The sequence below is a fragment of the Equus przewalskii genome, chromosome 10, assembly GCF_037783145.1.
Source record: "Equus przewalskii isolate Varuska chromosome 10, EquPr2, whole genome shotgun sequence".
Lineage (NCBI taxonomy): Eukaryota > Metazoa > Chordata > Mammalia > Perissodactyla > Equidae > Equus > Equus przewalskii.
The window spans coordinates 44679770-44701376 of NC_091840.1; the positions used below are offsets into that span (position 1 = coordinate 44679770).

The window sequence follows — 21607 nt, forward strand, 5'->3', positions numbered from 1 at the left end:
ACCCCCAGGACCCTTGGTCCGGGCCTTTAAAAAACGAATCTTTCTTCATCTGGAGGGTAAGGGACAAACCTCTGTCTACTTGGCATCTCTCTAGGGAATCAGTGTATTCCATACAGGTTTACATCGATTCTAGAACAATCTGTTCAGTATACGTGTCCAGTGGGGTTGCCCCTGCCCGCCCCCCACTTCCCCACCGTACCCTAGGTCTGTGTAGCCGTCAAATACTCTATGTCCTTGGCCGCTGTGATTAGTCCAGTGATGGGCTTATGACCTGTGCCAGGCCAGAGACCTTCTCTGGGATTGACAGAGACCCTGGATAGGGACATAGGAGTGACTCTTTTTTTCAAAGAACTATAAGGATATCAGTGGCTATCTTTGCCATCCTGTTATGAGAACCTGCCTGAACATGAAGCTAATATAGGGGAGGCAGAGGCAAGATATGGAGAGAGATACAAATTTAATGACACAGTGTGACCTCCTAGATTCAGCCATGCCTGAAGCCACAGCCAACCCTGGACTGTTGGCTTTATAATCACTCCCTTTAATCAGTAAGCCAGTTTTCATTGGGTTTTCTATTCCCTGCCCACCTGCTTCCTCTATTTACATCTTAAGCACAGACTCTCATTTGGTTCCAGGCTACAAGTAGGCACTTTCTTGTTTGGCCCAAAGCCCCCACCCCAGAACACCAGACCTTGAGACCCTTGCTTCATTCCTCTTGCTCCAGACCCCTGAACTTTTTGTGCTTTGTTTGAATTATATCTATCTGCCAGCCACTGAAGCCACGTGTCTTTGTGAAGTTCACCCTTTGATGAGGTGACCTCTACACCATCCCCCAGAACAGTCTCTCCAGTGGCTGTGGAGCCACCCCAACCTAAGACAACCTTGCTCAAAACTCTTACAATAGATGGAGTGCTTCCTAGGGGCCAGGTGCCATGCTAAAGCCTTTACATAATTGCTGCATTTGATTCCCACACACTGGGGAGGGATCTGCATCCCTGTTTTCAGATGTGGTGACTAAGGCTCAGAGAGGTTAAGCAATCCGCCTGGGATAATATGGCTAGCATGTGATGGGAAAGAATAAATTCAGCTCCACTGTCAAAGCTCATAATTTTAACCGCTATCCCAGCATAACTCAGGGCAGAAAGATGACCACAGGCCACCCCCACTCCCACTCACCCCCTCATGGAAGATAAGGCAAAGCCACCAATGCATCCCGAGGCTGGTGAGCCCTCAGCTCCTCCACACATGGAACCCCCAGCCACTATGGTTGATCCAGGGGGCACAGGAGATGCCAGCCTGGCTGCTCCAGCCTGGGCTGTCATTACCTTGAGCCCTGGGGCATTAGGGAAGGTCCTTGGGCTGAGCAGTGGCACCTTTCCCATCTCCCCCCACCACCCAGCCACACCAAAGCCTTGGTCCCCTCTGCTGGATTCCATGGGTGCTCCACAACCTGGGCAGTGGAGGACAGGCCTGGCCTCGGCATGGGGGAGCCACTCCTGACTGCTTCCAGCCCCTGCCAGCCCGACTGCTAACTTCCTCTCCAGGGGAGGAGAGGGCTCTGTCAAAAGTCCCTTCAGTGTATTTTGCCAGGGTACCATGGGCAAAATGTGAACACTCTGTAACCGGCCTTTTAAGGAAGGTGAGAAGAGGGGCTGCTCTCTCAGCTGGGGGCTGGTAGGGACCAAGATGCCTACTTTCGCTTAACTATCAAACAAGCTTTGTATGATGTCTTGTCTTGGTTCTTCTGTGTACCCAGCATGTCTTGCCTTCTCTGAAACATGTCAACTCCTTGGAGGACAGGGGCCTCATCTTAACCCTCCGATCCATCCCTCTCGAGCCCTGCATGGTGTGGTACACAGGTGGCTGACGCCACCCCAGACACCCCCCAACCCTGGACCTTTCAGTCTGCATCTTTGTGCCTGAGGGCGAATTCTGTCCCCCACTGAGGTGGGCCTCTAGGCCCACAAACGGCAGGCTTAAAATGCCAGAAAATCAACACCTTCCCAGGCCAGCCCCAAGCCAATGCCTCTGGGGAGTATAAATACCCCAGCTCCCTCCCCTTCAGGTGGGATAGTTCTGACAGGGGTTCCCTGTGGGATTAAGCCCCAGTTGCCCAGGATGGAAGCAGGCTTAACAGTGTCCCCTGGACTAGCTGGCTCCCCTTTCCTATATCCCCTCCATTGATCTTTCCTTCATCTCCCAAATAATCTACTTGCTTGTGAAGCCTTGTTTCAGGGTCTGCTTCCGGGAGAACCCAAACGAAAACAATACACAGCCCTCACTCAACAACTATTTGCGGAAGAGAGGAATATTAATTTAGGACAAATGGTACAGTAGGGCATTTTTAATGTTCCAGAATTTTGCTTAAAATGCCATCTTGGGCAATTAGGGGAGGACTACATTTATAAGAGAAGCAGTATTCCTTTTGAGACTTTTCATGATAACTTCCCAGCAATGAAGTTCCAGAACTCACTTATTTTAAAGGCTACATGAGGGCAGGGAGTATATTGTATTTAAAAAAAAAATTTTTTTTTAAAGTCTCCAGGATACTTAGGGCATTTTCCTTGGGCCTACAGAAGTTTGCGTGAGGAGTTTTACACATAAAATCAGTTTAAGATTTAGAATTGACATAACGTACACACTTTGTCTTTTTTGCGGGGGCAGACTATAGACATCTAACTATGATGAGAAATTAAATAACAAAGAGATGGCCGCTTATCTGAGACAAAGGAAACTCTGAAAAGAATTTCGTTCATTAAACTGCTTACGTTCTTAAGGAACTGTGGCTCTCCTGGGCAGTGAAGGCATCTTGTTGAAAGGAGAGGTTGACCACCCACAGACCAGATATCTGCTTCCCTCAGATGTAGGTCTGATTTCCGTTTATTATTCTTCTTTTTAACATAAACTTGTGGTCAGGATAAGCGATAAGCTCGCCAGTGTCATGGGTGGATTTTCGCCTGGGGCAGAGTCTAATCAGAGTCTAGAAGCTTTGGAGTAAGGCTTCCTTCAAAGCAGTGATGAGGGCCCTTGGCTTTTAAGGAGGGCTGCCTGCTGCTCGTGCTGCTGTCTTTGTCTGAGAGGTAGGGTAAGTTCTCGGGGGTCTCGTCAGCACAGGGCTCAGAGGGGAAGCCCTTGAGGGCCAAATTCCAGTACCGCCTCCTGCGGTTCAGCTTATATACACGAATCCTTTCTCTCTCTGCCTCCGGGTCAGCGAGGATCCCATCCCAACGCAGACTCTCGTTGATCTGCTTGGAGAGGTTCTCCTCTATCTCGGCAAAGTGGGAGAGACTTACAGTGGAGGAGTAAGAAGGGATGAGCCTGTTTTCATCTTTGTCCTGTCTGTGCTCTTGCCTCGGGCCGTGATCTTTGCTGGGACTTAAGATGCCATGAAAGGATGAAGACAGCTGCTGAGTCTTCAGGCCTCGACTCTGATGTTTGTCTGCTGAGCAGATGAGCAGCGTTAGCATTTGTGGTCACGCCTGCCCTTAGCCCGCTCTGGGATGATGCCCAAAATCACCCAAAATGTAAGGAGGGTGGAGGCCCCTCCTTACCTAGGGCTCAGGGAGCCAAGCCCACCAACCTCGCCCACACCCACCAGCCATATGCTTTTGCCAGGTCATTTCGGGGAGGGAGGAACCATTTGCTGAGTGCGTACCAAGAGCCAGGTCCTCTGCATAAAGGCGGTCAGCTCCATTTTCTAGGTGAGGAAACAGACTGCAAAAGTCTCAGTAGCTTGCTGATGTCACACAGCAGGTGACAGAGCCAGGAGCTAAATGTAGGCCTGACTCCCAGTGCTCTGTTCTTTCCACTATGCCACACTGCCCCCCACCTCACCTCTTCACATGCTCACCAAGGTCCTCACCTCCAGTTCTAGGAGTCTATGACTCCACTCCTAATCTAGACACTTTATCACGGAAGAAATGGAGAACAACAGGAATGCTTCCTAACTCCGACTGTGGAAAGCAATATTAAGCCAAGCCAGGAAATACTTCTGCTGTGTGGCTTGTAGTGACTTTTTTTTTTAATATTAATAGAATTTGTGAATTACATAACCTGCACATAAAATACTACAAGTTGTGGTTCTTTCATCAGTTCATCCTTCTATCTTTCAAGAGAGAGAAATGCCCCTGTCCCCCTCAAAAAAGAAGAAAAAATCCTCTGTTGGTGTTTTTATGCCTTTCTGCTCCCTGAAAACTATTTGGTGTCCCCTGCTGACAGTATGAGGTACATGCCACTGTAATTTCTAGAGTCAGAAGCTAAGCCAAAAAGACTACAAATTTCCTAATTTGGTGTTGTAGACACACATAGGGTTGTTTTTTGTTTTTGTTTTTGTTTTCTGCTTTATCTTCCCAAACCCCCCCTGTACACAGTTGTATATCTTAGTTGCAGGTCCTTCTAGTTGTGGGATGTGGGACGCCGCCTCAACGTGGCCTGACGAGTGGTGCCATGTCCGTGCCCAGGATCCGAACCCTGGGCCGCCGCAGTGGAGTGCACGAACTTAACCACTCAGCCACGGAGCCAGCCCCAGGGTTGTTTTTGTTGTTGTTGTTGTTGTTTTTTACCTAAACTCCAGATTGTTCTCTTGCCTTTTTTTCATGATTCCACCTGAAGAAGTAATTATGATCTCCCATTGCTTCCTTGCCCAAACTAGAAGGTTGACATGGGAGAGGCTGCCACTCCTTCTGTCTCCAGATTGCCAGTGGTGCCAACTCTGCACAAAAAGGGCCAAGGCCCAGAAACTTGAACTCAGAACTAGCCATGCTAGAGGTCAGGGCTGCTGTTCCAGGACCACCTCCCTGACAGCCAAAGCCCCAGAGGGGGACCACACAGGTGACAGTGGAGACAGTACCCACGGGCAGGTGCATTCTATGTCACTGATGCACTGTCTCTCCATAAAGTGGGTGCTCAGTGCCTTTGTCATAAATCGGCAGGTTCTACAAGAGGAGCATGGTGAAATGTAGGCACTCTGTGGTTTTGTGGGTGGTTGGTGTGTGTCTGTAAAGTGTCCATGAGACAGACTGGAGTGAGAACCTGCGTGCGTATGGTTGTATGTGTACAGGAGCTGTCTGGGACCGGTCTATGCATGTGAGTGTGTAACTGAGTATCTGCATGTGTGTGCAGACTGTGAATGTGCGTGCCTGACAGCGTGTCTGTGCTCTGGTTTTATCTGGTGGTTATATGGACGTAGGGGGTGTTGCTGAGATTAAAGAAGATGCAGCAGTGACTGGTGTGGGTGCAGTCCAAGTCTGGCGTTGGTGGATGGGGGGGGGGGGGAGGATGTCTGTGCAGGGAGGGACATGTGACATGTATTTACCGGGTATCTACACAGCATCCGCAGGCAGGTGCACAGAAGGCAGGAGGATGCAAGGAGGGTCTCTACGCAGAAGGGCAGGAGTCTGTACTTCTGTGTGTGTGTCTGTCATGTAGTGTCTTGACATCTTTGGATTTGGGACAGTCTCTCTGTGAGGATGAGGGGATCTCTGTAGGAGGACATGAGATTTCTGTGGGGAAAGTCCGGATGTTTAGAACTGCGAGTTTTGGCTGAAGGATTAGGAAGTTGAATGGGTGTCTGTGTAAAGCTAAGAGTCGCCGCGTGGGGCTGGGAGTCTCTGTGGGGACAATACTGGGTATCTGTGGGGGTCTCTGGGTGGGGTGCGGGTCTCCATGAACGTTGAATTCTCCACGCAGGATTTGGGGTCTCTATGGACATGGACCGTCTCTATGGGTAGAGCTGGGGCATCACTGTGCAGCGATCAGGAGTATGTGTGGGGAGCGGGAGGCGCTCTGTTCGGGACTGGCGAGTTTCTGTTTCTGGTCCGAAGTGGTCCCCAAGTAGATGTGGCCTCTGTGAGAGGTGGGGAGGGTGTCGTCGGAGAAGAACTCAGGTACGGGAGCCGAGGCTGCCTCGCTAGCTGCTCCTCTTACCGTGCCCCTTGGGCGACCCCTTGGTCTTTTTCTTCTTCTTCTTCTTCACCTTCCGTGTGGTCGGTTCTGAGGCGCTGCCCGCGATCGGGGGCAGTCTGGATCCCTTCGAGCCCGCAGCGCTGCCCTCTCGCTCCTCCTCGTCCTCGTCGCCCTCTTCGCCGTACCCCGACGCCCCTGCCCCACCCAGGCGGTCCATCCGCCCGCGGGGCCGCCACCTGCACCCGGAGCAACCCAAGACCCGCTGCCGCTGAGCCAGCGGCTCCGGGCCCCGAGTGCCTGGAGAGCCACGCCTCTCCATGGCGACCGCAGACGCCGCGCCTGCGCAATCCGGCGGCTTCCGCCCAGGTGCGCGCTGTGGACGCAGGTGTGCGCATGCGTGTTTCAGTCTGCTTGAGACCTAGGTGCGGTTGGCAGTGCAAAGGGCTGCAGTGAGTACAGAGATCCTAAATGCTTGGGCTGACACGTATCTCGTCCGCTCCTGTGTCTTTTATTTTATTTATTTATTTTTAAAGATTTATTTTTTTCTTTTTTCTCCCCAAAGCCCCCCAGTACATAGTTGCATATTTTTAGTTGTAGGTCCTTCTAGTTGTGGCACGTGGGACGCCGCCTCAGCACGGCTTGATGAGTGGTGCCATGTCCGCGCCCAGGATCCGAACCTCGGAAACCCTGGGCCGCCAAAGCGGAGCAGGCGAACCTAACCACTCGGCCACTGGCCGACCCCTCTATCTTTTAAAATGCTGTTTGTTCTTTCTTACATTTTTATCTCCCAAGTTCCAGGCTCCTACGTCTACCCTGGCCTTTCAAGTGCAACACGTCCAAAACAAATCACTCCTCCATGGCACTCCGTCTCAGTGGACAAAACAGGTGGACGGGCCAGAAACCTGGCGGCCTTCCTTGCCCCTACTCTCTGCCTGTGCCCTCACCTGGACTCCGGCTGACCGCTATGTGCGGCACTTGAACTTCTGGACCCTCACCCCACCCCTAAATGGTCTCTCTGCTTCCAAACCCTCCCCACAAATTCTTCATCCACGCAGCTACTAGAATGAACTTTTTAAGACAATTGGGTAATTTCACTCTCTTGCTTAAAACCCCCCAGTGGGTCTCCATGACAATTCATATCAAGACTGAACTTCAGTGTGGCTTAGAAGGCCTGGTATGATCTGTCACCTGCTTTTCTTTCCAGATTTCTCCACTACAGATTGTATTTTCCAGAAATGGCTGCAATCACATCTCTCATCCTACGTGCTCTTCTAGAATCTTGCCACTCCCACATCAAGAGACAGAGTCTAATTCCACTCCCTTTCAATCTGGGTGGGTTGGTTGACTCATTTGTAACCAGTAGTGTGCGGTGAGAGTGACACCGTGGCTTCTTAGGCTAGGTCATAAAAGGTAGTGCAGATTCACCTTGTTAGCTGAAGACTTGCTCCTGGAGACCTGAGCCTCCTAAGGAAAAGTCTGAGTCCTCTGAGGCTGCCTTGCTTCAAGGAATCCCACACTAGACCACATGGAGAGACTCAGACTGTGTGAAGGGGGAGAGAGAAATGCCCCCCCTGCTCCCGCCCTCGCTTTTCCACTTCCTGACTGCAACAGCAGGAATGACCCCCGGGCCAGCCCCACCCTGCCAAACCCTTCCCAAATTCTTGACTAAAAGAAACTGTGAGTGATAATAAAATGATCGTAATTCTTTAAGTTACTAAGTTTTGGGGTGATAGTTATACAGCAAGAGATAACTGGAACATCAGTTTTTGATTTTAGCCATTCTAGTGTGTGTGAAGTTGTATTTCCCTGTGGTTTCTTTTTTCTTTTTTCTTTTTTTGAGGAAGATTAGCCCTGAGCTAATTGCTGCCAATCCTCCTCTTTTTGCTGAGGAAGACTGGCCCTGAGCTAACATCCATGCCCATCTTCCTCTACTTTATATGTGGCTTACCAAGCGGTGCCATGTCCGCACCCAGGATCCAAACCGGCAAACCCTAGGCCACCGAAGCAGAACATACAAACTTAACCGCTGTGCCAGCAGGCTGGCCCCTTCCCTGTGGTTTTAAGTGCCTTTTCCCTGATGACTAATGATGTCGAGCACTTTTTAAAAATTTTTATTTTTACTTATTTTTATTGGGGTCATAATATTTTTAATGTTATTAATAATAATAGTGACTTAATATTGAGATCATAATAGTTTATAACACTGTGAAATTTCAGTTGAACATTTTTTTTTGAGGAAGATTGTCCCTGAGCTAAAATCTGTGCCAGTCTTCCTCTATTTTGTATGAGGGACACCACCACAGCATGGCTTGATGAGCTGTGTGTAGGTCTGAACCCAGGATCTGAACCTGTGAACCCTGGGCCATCGAAGCAGAGCACACAAACTTAACCACTATGCCACCAGGCTGGCTGCTGTTCATTATTATTTGTCAGTCACCATGTAAATGCTTCCCTTTACCCCTTATGCCCACGCCCTAACCCCCTTCCCCTCTGGTAGCCACTAGTCTGTTTTCTTTGTCCATGTATTTGTTTATCTTCCACATATGAGTGAAATCATATGGTTTTTGTCTTTCTCTGTCTGACTTATTTTGCTTAACATAATAGCTTCAAGGTCCATCCATCTTATTGCAAATGGTACAATTTTGTCTTTTTAAATGGCTGAGTAGTATTCCATTGTATATATGTATATATATATATATATATACACCACATCTTTATCCATTCATCAGTCAATGGGCACTTCGGTTGCTCCCATGTCTTGGCTATTGTGAATAATGCTACGATGAAAATAGGGGTACATAAGTCTCTTTGAATTGTTGATTTCAAGTTCTTGGGATAAATACCCAGTAGTGGGATAGCTGGGTCATATGGTGTTTCCATTTTTAATTTTTTGAGAAATCTCCCTACTGTTTAGTATGGAGATTTAATATGAAGATCACATGATTAGTGATGTTGAACATCTTTTCATGTGCCTGTTGGCCATCTGTATGTCTTCTTTGGAAAAATGTCTGTTCAGATCCTCTGCCCATTTTTTGATTGGGTTGTTTGTTTTTGTGGTTGTTGAGTTGTGTCAGTTCTTTATATATTTTGGAGATTAACCTCTTGTTGGATATGTGATTTGCAAATATTTTCTCCAAGTTGGTGGGTCGTCTTTTCATTTTGTTCCTGGTTTCCTTTGCCTTGCAGAAGCCCATTAGTCTGATGCTGTCCCATTTCTTTATTTTTTCTTTTGTTTCCCTTGCCTGAGTAGACATGATATTGGAAAAGATGCTGCTAAGACCAATGTCAAAGAGTGTACTGCCTATATTTTCTTCTATGAATTTTATCCTTTCATGTCTTACCATTAAGTCTTCAATCCATTTTGAGTTCGTTTTTGTGTATAGCGAAAGATAATGGTCTACTTTCATTCTTTGGCATGTGGCTGTCTAATTTCCCCGACACCATTTATTGAAGAGACTTTCCTTCCTCCACCATATGTTCTTAGCTCCTCTGTTGAAGATTAGCTGTCCGTAGATGTGTGGTTTTATTTCTGTTCCATTGATCTGTGTGTCTGTTTTTGTACCAGTACCACGCTGTTTTGGTTACTATAGGTTTGTAGATTTCGAAGTCAGGGATTGTGATACCTCCAGCTTTGTTCTTTTTTCTCAGGATGCTTTAGCTATTCAGGGTCTTTTGTTGCCATATGAATTTTAGGATTCTTTTTTCCATTTCCGTGAAGAATGTCATTGGGCTTCTGATTGGGATTGCATGGAATCTGTAGATTGCTTTGGGTAATATGGACATTTTAACTATGTTTATTCTTCCAATCCATGTGCATGGAATGTCTTTCCATTTCTTTATGTAATTGTCGATTTCTTTCAGTATTGTCTTATAGTTTTCATTGTATAGATCTTTCACCTCGTTGGTTAAATTTATTCCTAGATACTTTATTCTTTTTGTTGTGATTGTAAATGGGGTTGTATTCTTGAGTTTTCTTTCTGTTAGCTTGTTATTAGAGTATAGAAATGCAACTGACTTTTGTAAGTTGATTTTGTACCCTGCAACTTTGCTGTAGTTGTTGATTATTTCTAATAGCTTTCTGATGGATTCTTTAGAGTTTTCTATATATAAAATCATGTCGTCTGCAAATAGTGAGAGTTTCCCTTCTTCATCGCCAATTTGGATACCTTTTATGTCTTTTTCTCACCTAATTGCTCTGGTCAAAACCTCCAGTACTATGTTGAATAAGAGTGGAGAGAGTGGGCACCCTTGTCTTGTTCCTGTTCTCAGGGGGATGCTGTTCAGTTTTTCCCCTTTGAGTATGATGCTGGCTGTGGGCTTGTCATATATGGCCGTTATTATGTTGAGGTACTTTCCTTCTATACCCATTTTATTGAGGATTTTTGTCATAAATGGATGTTGGATCTTTTTTTTTTTCCTTTTTTCCCCCAAAGCCCCCCAGTACATAGTTGTATATTCTTCGTTGTGGGTCCTTCTAGTTGTGGCATGTGGAACACTGCCTCAGCGTGGTTTGATGAGCAGTGCCATGTCTGCGTCCAGGATTTGAGCCAACGAAACACTGGGCCGTCTGCAGCGGAGCGTGCGAACTTAACCACTCGGCCACGGGGCCAGCCCCTGGATGTTGGAGCTTGTCAAATGCTTTCTCTGCGTCTATTGAAATGATCATGTGGTTTTTATTCCTCTTTTTGTTAATGTTCTGTATCATGTTGATTGATTTGCAGATGTTGAACCATCCCTGCATCCCTGGTATAAATCCCACTTGATTGCAATGTATGATCCTTTTAATGTATTGCTGTATTCAGTTTGCCAATATTTTGTTCAGGGTTTTTGCATCTGTGTTCATCAGCGATATTGGCCTGTAATTTTCCTTCTTTGTGTTGTCCTTGTTTGACTTTGGGATCAGGGTGATGTTGGCCTCATAAAATGTGTTAGGAAGTGTTCCATCTTCTTCAATTTTTTTGGAATGGTTGGGGAAAGATACATATAAATCTTCTTTGAATGTTTGGTAGAATTCTTCAGAGAAGCCATCTGGCTGTGGATTTTTATTTTTGGGGAGGTTTTTGATTGCTGTTTCAATCTCTTTACTTGTGATTGGTCTATTCAGATTCTCTATTTCTTCTTGGTCCAATTTTGGGAGGTTGTTTGAGTCTAAGATTTTATCCATTTCTTCTAGGTTGCCCAATTTGTTGGCATATAGTTTTTTTTTTAAGGTTTTATTTTTCCTTTTTCTCCCCAAAGGCCCCCAGTACATAGTTGTATATTTTTAGTTGTGGGTCCTTCTAGTTGTGGCATGTGGGATGCCACCTCAGCATAGCTTGATGAGTGGTGCCATGTCCGTGCCCAGGACCTGAACCGGTGAAACCCTGGGCTGCCAAAGCGGAGCACGCAAACTCAACCACTTGGCCACCGGGCATATAGTTTTTCATACTATAATCCTTTGTACTTCTGTGGCATCCATTGTAATGTCTCCTCTTTCATTTCTAATTTTATTAATTTGAGCCTTCTCTCTTTTTTTCTTAGTCTGGCTAAGAGTTTGTCAATTTTGTTTATCTTCTCAAAGAACCAGCTCTTAGTTTCATTGATCCCTTTTTACTGTTTTTTTTTTGGTCTCAATTTCATTACTTCTGCTCTAATTTTTATTATTTCCCTCCTTCTGCTGACTTTGGGCTTTGTTTGTTCGTCTTTTTCTAGTTCTGTTAGGTGTAGTTTAAGATTGTTTATTTAATATTTTTCTTCTTTGTTAAGGTGGGCCTGTGTTCCTAGGAATTTCCCTCTTAGGACCGCTTTTGCTGCATCCTTTGTGAGTTAGTATGGTGTATCTTTTCTTTTTTTTCTTTTTTTGAGAAAGATCAGCCCTGAGCTAACATCTGCTGCCAATCCTCCTCTTTTTGCTGAGGAAGACTGGCCCTGAGCTAACATCCATGCCCATCTTCCTCTACTTTATATGTGGGACACCTACCACAGCATGGCTTGCCAAGCGGTGCCATGTCCGCACCTGGGATCCGAACTGGCAAACCCTGGGCCACCGAAGCAGAGCATGTACACTTAATCGCTGCGCCACTGGGCCAGCCCCTAGTATGGTATATTTTCATTTTCATTCGTCTCCAGGTATTTTTTGATTTCTCCTTTAATTTCTTCAATGATCCATTGGTTGTTCAGTGGCATGTTGTTTAGTCACCACATATTTGTCACTTTCCCAGCTTTTTTCTTGTAGTTGATTTCTAGTTTCATAGCATTATGGTCGGAAAAGATGCTTGATATGATTTCAATCTTCTTAAATTTATTGAGGCTTGCCTTGTTTCCAAACATATGGTCTGTCTTTGAGAATGTTCCACGTGCACTTGAGAAGAATGTGTATTCTGCTGTTTTTGGTATATATATTCTATCTATCTATCTATCTATCTATCTATCTGTTTTGCTATATATATCTATTAAGTCCATCTGGTCTAGTTTTTCATTTAATTCCACTATTTCCTTGTTGACTTTCTGTCTGTATGATCTATCCATTGATGAAAGTGGGGTGTTAAGGTCCCCTACTATTATTGTGTTGCTGTTAATATCTCCTTTTAGGTTTGTTAATAGTTGCTTTATGTACTTTGGTGCTCCTGTGTTAGGTGCATAGATATTTATAAGTGTTATGTCCCTTGGTGGCAAGTCCCTTCTATCATTATAGACTGCCCCTGTTTGTCTCTCATTGTCTTTTTTATCTTGAAGTCTGCTTTGTCTGATATAAGCATGGCAACACCTGCTTTCTTTTGTTTGCCATTATTTTGGAGTATTGTTTTCCATCCCTTCACTCTGAGCCTGTGTTTGTCTAAAAATATGAAATGCTTCACGAATTTGCATGTCATCCTTGCACAGGGGCCATGCTAATCTTCTCTGTATCATTCCAATTTTAGTATATGTTCTGCTGAAGTGAGCACTGTTGAGCACTTTTTACACTGCTTATGGGTCATTTATATATCTTACTTTGTAGCGTGTCTGTTAAAGTTTTTTCCTATTTTGTAGTTGGAATATTTACTTTTTTTTTTTTTTTTGCGGAGGAAGATTCACCCTGAGCTAACATTCATTGGCAGTCTTCCTCTTTTTTCCTTCTATGTGAACTGCTGCCATAGCATGGACAGTAACAGATGAGTGGTGTAGGTCCATGCTCAGGAGCTGAATGTGGGTCGCTAAAGTGGAGCATGCTGATCTTAACCACTAGGCCACTGGGGCTAGCCCAGAATATTTATATTCTCATTGATCATTTGTAAGAGCTCTTTACATGTCTCGGATATAAATCATTTCTCAGATATGTGGCTGCAAAGATTTTTTTCCAGGTCTGCAGCTTGTCAATTCTTTTTCTTAATGGTGTCTTTTGCTAAGCAGAAATTTTAAATTATGATAAAGCCATTTTATCAATTTTTTAATTTGTGTATCCTGCCCAAGGATCTTTACCTACTTCGACATCACAAATGTAGACTTCTGTTTTCTTCAAGGAGCTTTATGATTCTGGGGTTTAAGGTTAGGTCCATGATCCATCTCAAATTAATTTTGTGAATAAAGTCAGATAGGGGTCAAGATTCATTTTTTCCCAAATGGATCTCCAGTTGTTCCAGCAGTTTTCATTGAAAAAATGTTCCTTCCCCCATCGACTTGACTTGGCACTTTTGTAGGAAATCAATAAGCTGTGTATGTGTGACTCTATTGGTGGACTCCGTTCTGTTCCATCTATCTATCTATCTGTCTCTCCTTACGCCCACACCACACCGTCCTGAGTATCGCAGCTTCATAGTAAGTCTTGATATCAGGTAGTGCAAGTCTTCCAACTTTGCTCATTTTGAAGATTGTTTTGACTATTCTAGAGCCTTTGCTTTTCCATATACGTTTTCAAATCATCTTGTCTATTTTTCCAAAATAGCCTGCTGGGATTTTGATGGGGACTGCCTCAAATCTGTAAGGTTTGGCACTCTTATCCTCAGTAATGAGAGTTGGTAGTGTTGATCCACACAGGTCTGTGTGGACACCCTGCTCTGTAAAGGACCCTTCTGTTGTTCAGTCCTCTCGTCCACTGGCAAGCTCTCTAATGTGTCCAGCACAGCTCTGCATATAGCAAGTGCCCCTTGCCTGTCTGCTTTTGTCCCTAGGATCTAAGTGAAATGGAAGTGACAGAGGTCCTTTGCACAAATGACCACCTGCCAGTGGAGATGTCTGGGGTTTGTTTTTCAGGTGCCCTCCCCTACTCACCCTGATGCTCGCAGACAGGTGCTTGCAAAGGCTGGCTGCTCATCCTTTCCAAGAAAGGCTGGCTTCTCTTCCCTCTCAGCCGGCCCTGCTTGTCTGAATGCTGATCTGGCAGGAGGCAGCTTGACCATTTCTCTTCCCGATTTTAGTGCAGGTTGCATCAAGGTTATGTTGAGCCAGCCAGTCAGCTTTGAAAGAAAAAACTCACATCCAGCAAAGGAATACGTTTTTTGAGTATGTCGACGAAAATAATCCATAACCAATCTATAAATGAAAATTTGGGAGAGTTTATTCTGAGCTAAAATGTGAGGACCATGGCCTGGGGCCTTTCTTCACGAAGGAAGAAAGGGCACCAAAGAAGTGGAATGTACAGAGTGGTTATATACCCCCAAAGAGGATGTTTCACATATGATTGAAATGTCCCTTTTTATAATAGTTGCGAGACTGCTTTGTCGGCACAGCGATTGATGGACACAGCAGGTAGGTCTGCTGTCTTGGTGGACACGGCAGGATGGCCTGTCTGTTGTCTCGAGCTGGGTGGTCACAGGTGAGCTGGGTGGTCAAAGGTGAGCACAGCAATCAGTTCCTAGCCTAAGGAAAGATGCTTATCCTTAAGGAAATGCCAATGTGTGTGTGGGGGGGGAAGTTGCACCTTTATCTTAAGGCCATTTGTTCTTGCTGTGGTCAATGTTTAAAGCAGATATACAATGCATGCTCAATGGCCACATCAGGCCCTTTTGGAAAAAAACAAAGTCAGGCCGAATTAGCTTTACACCAAATGGCTTCCTCATATACTCCAATAGATCCTACTGCTTGCTGTTTCTATTTGTCAGATAACCGTAAAAATCCCTTGCAAGTAGAGACATGGGGCAGGTATGTCCTTATTTGATAGATGAGGAAACAGACGGAGATGCAAAGTGACTTGCACAACCTGTCAATGCTAGTTAGCCGCCCAGTTGGACCTGGAGCCCGCCTTCCCAGCCCTACATGTCTTGCAGGACAGCAGTACACTCTACCGTGATGTTCCTTGGCCGACAGAAGAGATGACAGTATTTTCATTATTTCTTCCAGCTTCCTTGTTTGTTCTTTCTCCTTGTGGTCTCAGTGGCTGTTACTGTTACGAGAAGGTACAGCTGTGTTTTCTTTCTCTATGAGGATCAAGTTTCCCCCTCGGCCGGTGCTGATGTGGGCACACCTTGGGTAGAACTGGCAGTTCTCTCTCCTCCTGCCACCTGCTCAGCCTGGGTCCCTCCTGCTGGCTGGGCTGTTGATTCCAGCTCTCTGCTCTGTCTTGCTCACTTTCTCCATGCCGTCAGTTTCCTCCCCAAGGTAGACAGGCTGTGTCCCCTCTTCAGCAGCACCAGCCTTAGACTTGGGCAAGTGGGGTCCCTTCCCTGGGCCTTATGCTTCACACGACCCTGCTCTGACTCTCCCCGAGCCACATCCCTCCCTAAGGGACAGGAAGTCTGTGGAATCAAGAGGTCCTGCCCACCCAGCTCCTATCTCCCCAACACACACTTCTAGGCCACAATCTGAGTGCCTGGCACCTTGGAATTTCTTGCTCAAGGGGCCCCAGCCTGCTTGTAGGGCCCACCTGGGCCTCTTTTCTGAGGCCGTTCTCCTAAGTTGCCCTAGGCCAAGGGCGGCATAGATGGAAGCTCCACAGACAGGCTGAGGTGTCCAGACCTGTGTAGTCAGGTGCCTTCTTCATGCAGGTGGAGCTGGGAGTGGGAAGAGGAGTGGGCAGGCCACGGGCTGGGTGCAGAACCCCAAAGAGCCTGAAATTCCACATTTAATTCTAGCCTCCAGATTGATCTGAAGGTCCATTGTCAAGGTAGGAAGATAATACGTATTTTATTTAACAGTGTGTCAGTTTAATTTATAACTTTTAATGTTTAGACATATGGTCCCTAGGCCTGCATTTCCACTCTTGCCCTGGACTATGTAACTGTTAAGAGCAGCCCTGCTCTTTATTTTCCTCTTTTTTTTTTTTTTTTTGAGGAAGATTAGCCCTGAGCTAACTACTGCCAGTTCTCCTCTTTGTGCTGAGGGAGACCGGCCCTGAGCTAACATCCATGCCCATCTTCCTCTACTTTATACGTGGGACGCCTACCACAGCATGGCGTGCCAAGCAGTGCCATGTCTGCACTGGTGAACCCCAGACCGCCAAGAAGCAGAACATGCGAACTTAAGAACTGCGCCACCGGGCTGGTCTCCTATTTTCCTCCTTTCATGATCCACTCCGGCCACTTCCCGATTTTCCCTTCATACCTCCTGGTACTTTTTTTAAAAAGGAAAGGAAAAACCTTACAACCACTTCAATAACTTGTGCTGTATCCATATGGTGGATGACCTGGGAGCTTCTGCAACAGAAGAAGGCAGCTTAACGTGGGCTAATCAGGACGAAGGCCAGGAGACTGTGGTTCGTGGGGAAGCAGCAAAGTGCAGAGCAGGGTGAACGGTTTGCTAACACCTGCTGCCCTCTCCTGCTCTCCCCTCCAGCCCCGCTGGCCTCCTGGCTGTTTCTCCAACATGCCAACACATCTCAGCTGAGGTCTCTGCACTTGCTACCCCCTCCACCTGGAACATTCTTGCTTTACATGTCCTGCGTTCATTCTGAAGGGTAGCAGAATATACTACCTCAAAATAGGCCTCTTTGGTATCTGGATTATTTTGAGCTAAAAGCCATTGAGAACCAGCAGACACAGGAAAGCTCTATAAACAGGGTGCACATTTTCCTCTTGCAAAGGAAATTTACATTTATAAAGGAAATTTCCATTTGTAGAGCTGTGCCCATCTCCCATACCATGAAGAGGACAACTCTTAATTCAGAGAAGACACCAGCTTAAATCTGCAGAACAAAGCTTACTAAACAACCCTGTTTACCATACCTCTCCTGGTCACCTTCCCATAACTTGCCTCCCCTCCCAGAAGCCCGAAACCCCTCTTCATTTACTTAGCCTAGGATGATATATACAGTAAGTTTCAACATCTGATGCCCTCCTTGAGCCACATTTTTTCCTTTGTGAACTCTGGTGTGTATGTAATTAAAACGTTTTTTCTCTTGTTTATCTGTCTTTTATCAGTTTGATTCACAGGCCCCAGCCACTGAACCTAGGAGAGTAGAAGGAAAAAGATGTTTCCTCCCCTCAAGTCAAATGTCATCTCAGAGAAGCCTTCCCTGATTACTCCCCCCCCCTCCTTCCCTTATTGTCCTTTATTTTCCTCCATAGCTCTTATCACCGCTTGACATATACATCTGGCTGTCTGCTTGTGTATCGTCTGTCTGTCTCTACTGGAATATAAGCTGGATGTTTTGTCCACTGCTGCAACTCCAGCACCTAAAGCAGTGTTTGGCATAGAACGAGCACTCAATAAACACTAATACCACATATGTGTACCAAAAGTATATGCCATATTTACATGTGTATGTATAGCCCAGCATAGTGCTAAAAAAATGCACCAAAAAACAGGTAAAGTGGCTGTCTCTTTGGAAGGAGGAGAAAGACATTTTGTTTTCACTGTGTCTTCGTTTACGATGCTTGAATTTGTTACCATGTGCACGTAATACTTATTTTTTAAATGATTTTTTACAAGTCCCATAAATTCATCAATAGGAGTAAGGATTTTAAAAATGTGGTTGAGTCCCATGATGGGATATTATATGGGAATGAAAAACAAACAAACAATGGTCAAATGTGACTACATGGATGAATGACTCAAATACTGAGCAGAAAAAGGAATTTGCAAAAGGATGCAAATGAACAAATCCATAGAGACAGAAGGCAGATTAGTGGTTGCCGGGGGTGGGAGGGGGGGACTGGGGTACTTGCTTCATGGCTGTGGAGTCTTCTTATGAGGTGATGAAAAATTTTTGCAACTAGAGAGAGGTGGTGGTTGTGCAAAATGGTGAATGCACTAAATGCCACTGAAATGTACACTTTAAAATGGTTAATTTATGTTACGTCAATTTCACCTCAATAAAAAAAGCATAGAGAATATTACCATTTATCCAAAGTTTAAAACACAAAAAACAGGGGGCCGGCCCCGTGGCCTAGTGGTTGAGTTCGCGTGCTCCGCTGCAGACGGCCCACTGTTTCGTTGGTTCGAATCCTGGGCGCGGACATGGCACTGCTCATCGAGCCACACTGAGGCGGCGTCCCACATGCCACAACTAGAAGGACCCACAATGAAAAATATACAACTATGTACTGGGGGGCTTTCGGGAGAAAAAGGAAAAAAATAAAATCTTTTAAAAAAAACACAAAAAACAGGATTATATATCATGTGAGGATGCACAGGTATGTACTAGAAGTATAAAGGAATGCAGGAGAACCAGAAACGCTAAACTCTAGGTAAGGTTGCCTCTGGAGGTGGGGAGGAGAGCATGACCAGAAACCTTACCCAAGGGGCTTCCACTGAGCAGTGGGTATCTCACATGCTTTATATTATTCTTTATACTTTTTCATATGTCTAAATATTTTCTAATAATAATTCAAAACCTCACACAACTCCAGCCTGTACATTTCCTTAGGTTCCTATTATAGCTGAATTGTGTCCACCGAAATCCCTGTGTTGAAGCCCTGACCCCAGTCCCTCAGAATGTGACCATATTTAGAGACAGGATCTTTGAAGACGTAGTAAGTTAAAATGAGGATGTTAGGGTGGGCCCTAATCCAATGTCCTAATAAGAAGAGATCAGGACACAGACACGCCCAGAGGGACGACCGTGTGAGGACACAGAGAAGGCGGCCGTCCACGAGCCAAGGAGCAAGGACTCAGACTTCTGGCCTCCAGAACTGTAGGAAATAAATTTCTGCTGTTTAAGCGCCCCAGTCCGCGGGACCTTGTCACGGCAGCCCGGACACACTCATACAGATCCTGTGTCCTCTACCTGCCCCCCAGGTCCCACAGGCCACGCCTTTACTGCCCTGCTTCCTATTCTCCACCCTATACTGGGCTGACCATGTGTCTTCCTGGTGGGTTTAGCCGCCAGAGCAGACAAGTACTGCACAGCAAAGGATGGGAGAGCGCAGTGATCTGCCCTTGGCTGAAGGACTCATCCCCCATCTCCCATTTTTAGCATTTCTAAAAACCCATCTTTCAGACCTGGGCCCGGACCACACAGGAGCTGGATTCCAGGGGGAGATATTGACAGTGAGGATGCCAGCGGCTCGGAGAACTCCTTCAGCTGATCAAAGGCCCCTCGGGGAGGAAGCCCAGTGGGGACTCACGTGGGAAGCCGCCTGCCCACCCACCCCACTCCTGGGGGCTATGTCCTGTCCCAGTTACATGCGTGGGCTCTGGAAGCAGACTGCTTGGGTTTGAATCCTAGTTCTGCTACTTATTTGCTGTGTTACTTTGGGTACATTACTTCACCTTTCTGTGCCTCAGTTTTCTCATTTTTTAGTCATAATAATAACAGTAGTTACATCCTAGGGTTGTTGAGAGGATTAAGTGAGTTATTATCTGAAAAGCGTTTGCCATCGTTCCTTGTGCATGTGTAGAGCTGTATTTTGTTTTGTTGTGCCTTGCTTTAAACTTTGGACCAAGATCCCTTTCTCTAGACAAAAGGGCCTGGGTGTGGGATCAGTGATGAGATATTCTCATCTCCTGGCTGATCCTGAGGAATGACATTTGTTCCTTGAAAACACAGATTTTTCAGAACATTTTATGCAATTTGCGGAAGCCCCTGAGAGTGACACCTTGTCAGGGCCATGCCTCCAGCCCCCAGCACCAAGGGTATTTTCCTCAGGACTCTGCCTTGACGACACAGTGACCCGGGGAATATTCCAGCCTGGCCCAGAGGTGGCTGCCTGCATATTTCCGGAGTATTCCCCTTCCTGTAACTATGGGAGCATTGAAAGGACACCTGTCACTCACGGGGTAGCCCTGAGCCAACACCCTGGGCCAAGACCTTGGCCTCCCTCAGGCCGACCACAGCCAGGGTGTGAGGAAAGCCCAGGAGGGGACTCTGCTGCTGGAACCCAGGGAGGTGAGACCATGGGCTGAAGAGGGTTCCTGATGAAGGGACTCCTCCCCATCCCTAGACCAGCGGAGGAAACGTGGAGGCTGACGCGGTGTCAGGGTTGCTCCAGCAGCAGGCAGGCAGTGTGCTGGAATGAGTGCGGGGCAGCCCTGGACACTGCTTTCACTGGGACCCCGTGCCTAGCACCCAGTAGCTCTGTGACCTCGGTAAGTAAGCTTAGCTGTTCCAAGCCCTGGGTCCCTTACCTGTGAGATGGAGACAACAGTGGTCCCTGTGAGGTAATGCACAGAAAGTGATTCCATGGGGTCTGTGGCTCCACGAATGTAATGATCTGAGCCTTGTGTCTGGGCCATTGCTGCTGGTCTCATCATATCGCAAGTCCCAGGAAGCTGGCACCTACCCACTTGCGATTCAGTTTGCATAGCCCTTCCCCACACCATCTGTACGTAAGTGCTGTACAGGGGGGTAAGCTGCAGGCTTTCCTGACTTTAGTTTCCTTTAGACTATTAATTGATTGTATCTACACCTCAGCCCCCAGGCTATTTCCGGAACTCAAAGATCTAATTTTCTTTCAGTATTAGTTGTCACAGGGCTTATGCTGCCATCTCTATGGGCAGCCTCCTGCCTCTCGAGGGCCTGCCTCCCTAAGCAAGGGGAAATCCTTTTGTGTGACTAGATCCAGGCCTGGTTGGCTGACAGCTGAACAATTGCCCTCATGCTTGCCTTTGTGGGCTGCTATTTAACTCCGACTCCCGGAGGCCTGTCGGTTCTGAGGTGGCGAGGGAGCCCCCAGGCTCTCCAGGAATGTTCCTGGAAGTGATCCGACGCCAGTTCAACTCGGTGAAGGCAGATTTTATCCAGCACTACTGCAGTGTGGGAAAGGACTCCTTTAGTGTAGACCTGAGCTGGGCTCTGATCTGTGTCGAGACAACTTGGCCTGTTGAAGGGAAACCGAGGGAGTAGGGATGGGGAGTGAGTCAGGGTTCAAGCAGAGTCAAGAAAGTGAAAAATTTCAAAAGCAGGTAAGCATCAGTGTCGATGTGATTAGGCCCTCCGTATCTGGTGACTGGCGCTCAGCCGAGTTAGGCTCCTACCCACCCACGGAGACTGACACACAGAGGCCCCATCCTGATGATTATATTTCAAAGGAATGGCTCCCACGTCCTTGAGAAAGACACTCCTGTGTTCTAGGAGACAGACCCCAAAGGCACAGAGAAAGGATTTATAACAGTAAGTTTTTAAAATAAATGCTCTAAGAAAACGGAGGTCAGGAGCTTATCGGCAGGTGTTGGCTGGAACAAATGGTAAATTCTTTTGATGGTCTTGAGCTTTTTCAGCCAGGAACTCAAGGGGGCTGGTCATCACAGGAACACGGTGGCCTTAGGCTGCTGGAAGCCAGGCCAGATTTTTTCCCCAAGTCTCTGTGTGTGACGGGTGGACAAAATCGTTTGTGTGGAGAATTGCAGTTCTTATAGGCCAACGCTGAGGGAC

At 46.6% G+C, this 21607-nt stretch overlaps 1 protein-coding gene and 1 non-coding gene across 2 annotated transcripts; both read right to left on the minus strand.

Moving 5' to 3' along the window:
• Window positions 1-2866: 2866 nt before the first annotated feature.
• On the minus strand, window positions 2867-6230 carry LIAT1 (ligand of ATE1). The gene is made up of 3 exons (XM_008543734.2): window positions 5926-6230; window positions 3656-3697; window positions 2867-3439 (listed from the first exon to the last, which is right to left on the minus strand). The coding sequence occupies exons 1-3, from the start codon at window positions 6221-6223 to the stop codon at window positions 2970-2972; spliced, it is 810 nt and encodes a 269-aa protein (XP_008541956.2). The 5' UTR covers window positions 6224-6230; the 3' UTR covers window positions 2867-2969.
• A 6490-nt stretch (window positions 6231-12720) lies between these two features.
• On the minus strand, window positions 12721-12827 carry LOC139074238 (U6 spliceosomal RNA). Its single transcript, XR_011523774.1, has one exon. It is a non-coding gene; the product is annotated as a U6 spliceosomal RNA (small nuclear RNA).
• Between the last annotated feature and the right edge of the window lie 8780 nt (window positions 12828-21607).

Excerpts from the sequence above, each read along its gene's own strand:
- LIAT1 (XM_008543734.2), bottom strand. The coding sequence starts at position 6,223 with ATGGAGAGGCGTGGCTCTCCAGGCACTCGGGGCCCGGAGCCGCTGGCT. Across the intron at positions 3,698-5,925 it reads GGGGTCGCCCAAGGGGCACG|AAAATGGAGCTGACCGCCTT; the intron begins GTAAGAGGAGCA and ends TTCCTCACCTAG. Across the intron at positions 3,440-3,655 it reads TGCAGAGGACCTGGCTCTTG|ACAAACATCAGAGTCGAGGC; the intron begins GTACGCACTCAG and ends TCTGCTCAGCAG.